At 38.4% G+C, this 1,937-nt stretch overlaps 1 protein-coding gene across 1 annotated transcript; it reads left to right on the top strand.

The window, feature by feature from the left end:
• Positions 1-1,083: 1,083 nt before the first annotated feature.
• Positions 1,084-1,691, top strand: LOC139890214 (uncharacterized). Its single transcript, XM_071873110.1, has 2 exons — positions 1,084-1,587; positions 1,671-1,691. The coding sequence occupies exons 1-2, from the start codon at positions 1,084-1,086 to the stop codon at positions 1,689-1,691; spliced, it is 525 nt and encodes a 174-aa protein (XP_071729211.1).
• The last annotated feature ends 246 nt before the right edge of the window (positions 1,692-1,937 follow it).

The following is a 1,937-nucleotide window of genomic DNA, read 5'->3' as shown; positions in this document are numbered from 1 at the left end:
TTACTTTTAAAAGTTAAACAAAAATATAAATTATTCATTAAAAAGATAGAAAATGAAATTATAAAGTATATTATAAATATTAACTTATAAATTCGTTCGATTACAAATATAGGTGTTAATATATATACAACTGATATAGGTTCGTGAATCCGAGGCCAACCCTGCACTGTCCAGTTTGTCTAATGTGGTCATATGTATTTTTACTACAAAATACATTAGGTGAGTTTCCTTAATCCCTTTTTAAATGATTTTGCAATATACATTTTTGGGACTGAGAATACATGCGCTGCTTTTATAATTGTTTTACGAAATAGACACAAGTAATCGAAACTACATTCTATAGTTGGATTATCTAATCGAATATGCCCTTTTTATTAAGTCTGGTAATCTAAGAATTAGGGAACAGACACCCTAATTGACGCAAACTCTAAAGATAGATCTATCGGGCCCAACAAGCCCCATCCAAAGTACCAGATGCTTTAGTACTTCGAAATTTATATCATGTTCGAAGGAGGATCCCGGAATGATGGGGATATTTTTATATGCATATTGTGAATGTCGGTTACCAGGTGTTCAATCCATATGAATGATATTTTTGTCTCTATGCATGGGACGTATGTTTATGAGAAATGGAAATATGAAATCTTGTGGTCTATTAAAATTATGAAATGATTTTTTTTTGATATACTAATGAACTCACCAACCTTTTGGTTGACACTTGAAAGCATGTTTATTCTCAGGTATGAAAGAAATCTTCCGCTGTGCATTTGCTCATTTTAGAGATATTACTTGAAGTTAATCATGTCATATTTCAAAAGACGTTGTATTCGAGTCATTGAGTTCATGAAGAATATTATTGATTCGTTTATAGTTTGGATATATTATGAGATAGCATGCATGCCTGTCAACTTTTAATGTAAAGGAAGTTTGTCTTTTAAAAACAAATGTAATGTTTGTAAAATGTATCATACAGAGGTCAAATATCTCGCGATGTAGTCAACTGTTGTGAATCGTTTATAATCGATATGGACTTCATCCGGATGGATTAGGACGGGTCTCTACAGATTTTATGGTTAAATTCATATGCGCCGCGCCACGCCACTAGAGTCGGTCGTCGAAGAAGTACCAAATATCGTCACGTGGGAACTATTCACTGACGGAGCATCGAGTTCTGACGGATCGGGTGCAGGTCTAAATTTAATTGGCCCTGATGGAGAGGAACATACCTACGCATTGCGTTTCGAGTTCCCCACCTCTAATATTAAAGCGGAATATGAGGCATTGCTGTCTGGTTTGAGAATGGCTGAAAAGATGGGAATTAAATACCTAAAGGTGTCGGTTGATTCCCAACTCGTGGCGAATCAGATGAACGGGACGTTTGAAGCTAGAGATCCGGCTATGCAAAACTATTTGGCATTGGCAGAAGAAATGGCCAACAAATTCGAGCGTTTCTCAATAACGCAAGTGCCGCGATCCTTGAACAAAAAGGCCGACGCACTCAGTAAACTCGCATCAAGCGTGTTCAGCCACTTCGCCAAGGACGTTTGGGTGGAGGTCCTTAGTCAAAAATCCGCTAACGTGGTACAGGTATCGACTCACTTCGATAACACACACGCTATACGCATAATCTGTTTAAAACACAACGTACACATGTCCTGATTTTCTTGTAGAAGAGGTCGATACATGAATGAGTCCCATCGTTACGTATCTCAAGACCGGGACGTTGCCAGTCAACGGGGCAACGGCACGTAAGATTCGTATGAAAGCACCTATGTACATGTTAAGGGATGGAGCTCTGTTCAATAAATCCTTCACGACACTGTTTTAATGTGTGTCGGCCCAAGCGAGGCGGAAACAATCGTAAGGGAGGTGTATAAAGGGACTTGTGACATGCATGCAGGATTTAGGACCGTTGTGGGGAAGATAATGCGACTAGG

The sequence above is a fragment of the Rutidosis leptorrhynchoides genome, chromosome 2 (assembly GCF_046630445.1).
Source record: "Rutidosis leptorrhynchoides isolate AG116_Rl617_1_P2 chromosome 2, CSIRO_AGI_Rlap_v1, whole genome shotgun sequence".
NCBI lineage: Eukaryota > Viridiplantae > Streptophyta > Magnoliopsida > Asterales > Asteraceae > Rutidosis > Rutidosis leptorrhynchoides.
This window is presented reverse-complemented; position numbering and strand designations above follow the sequence as displayed.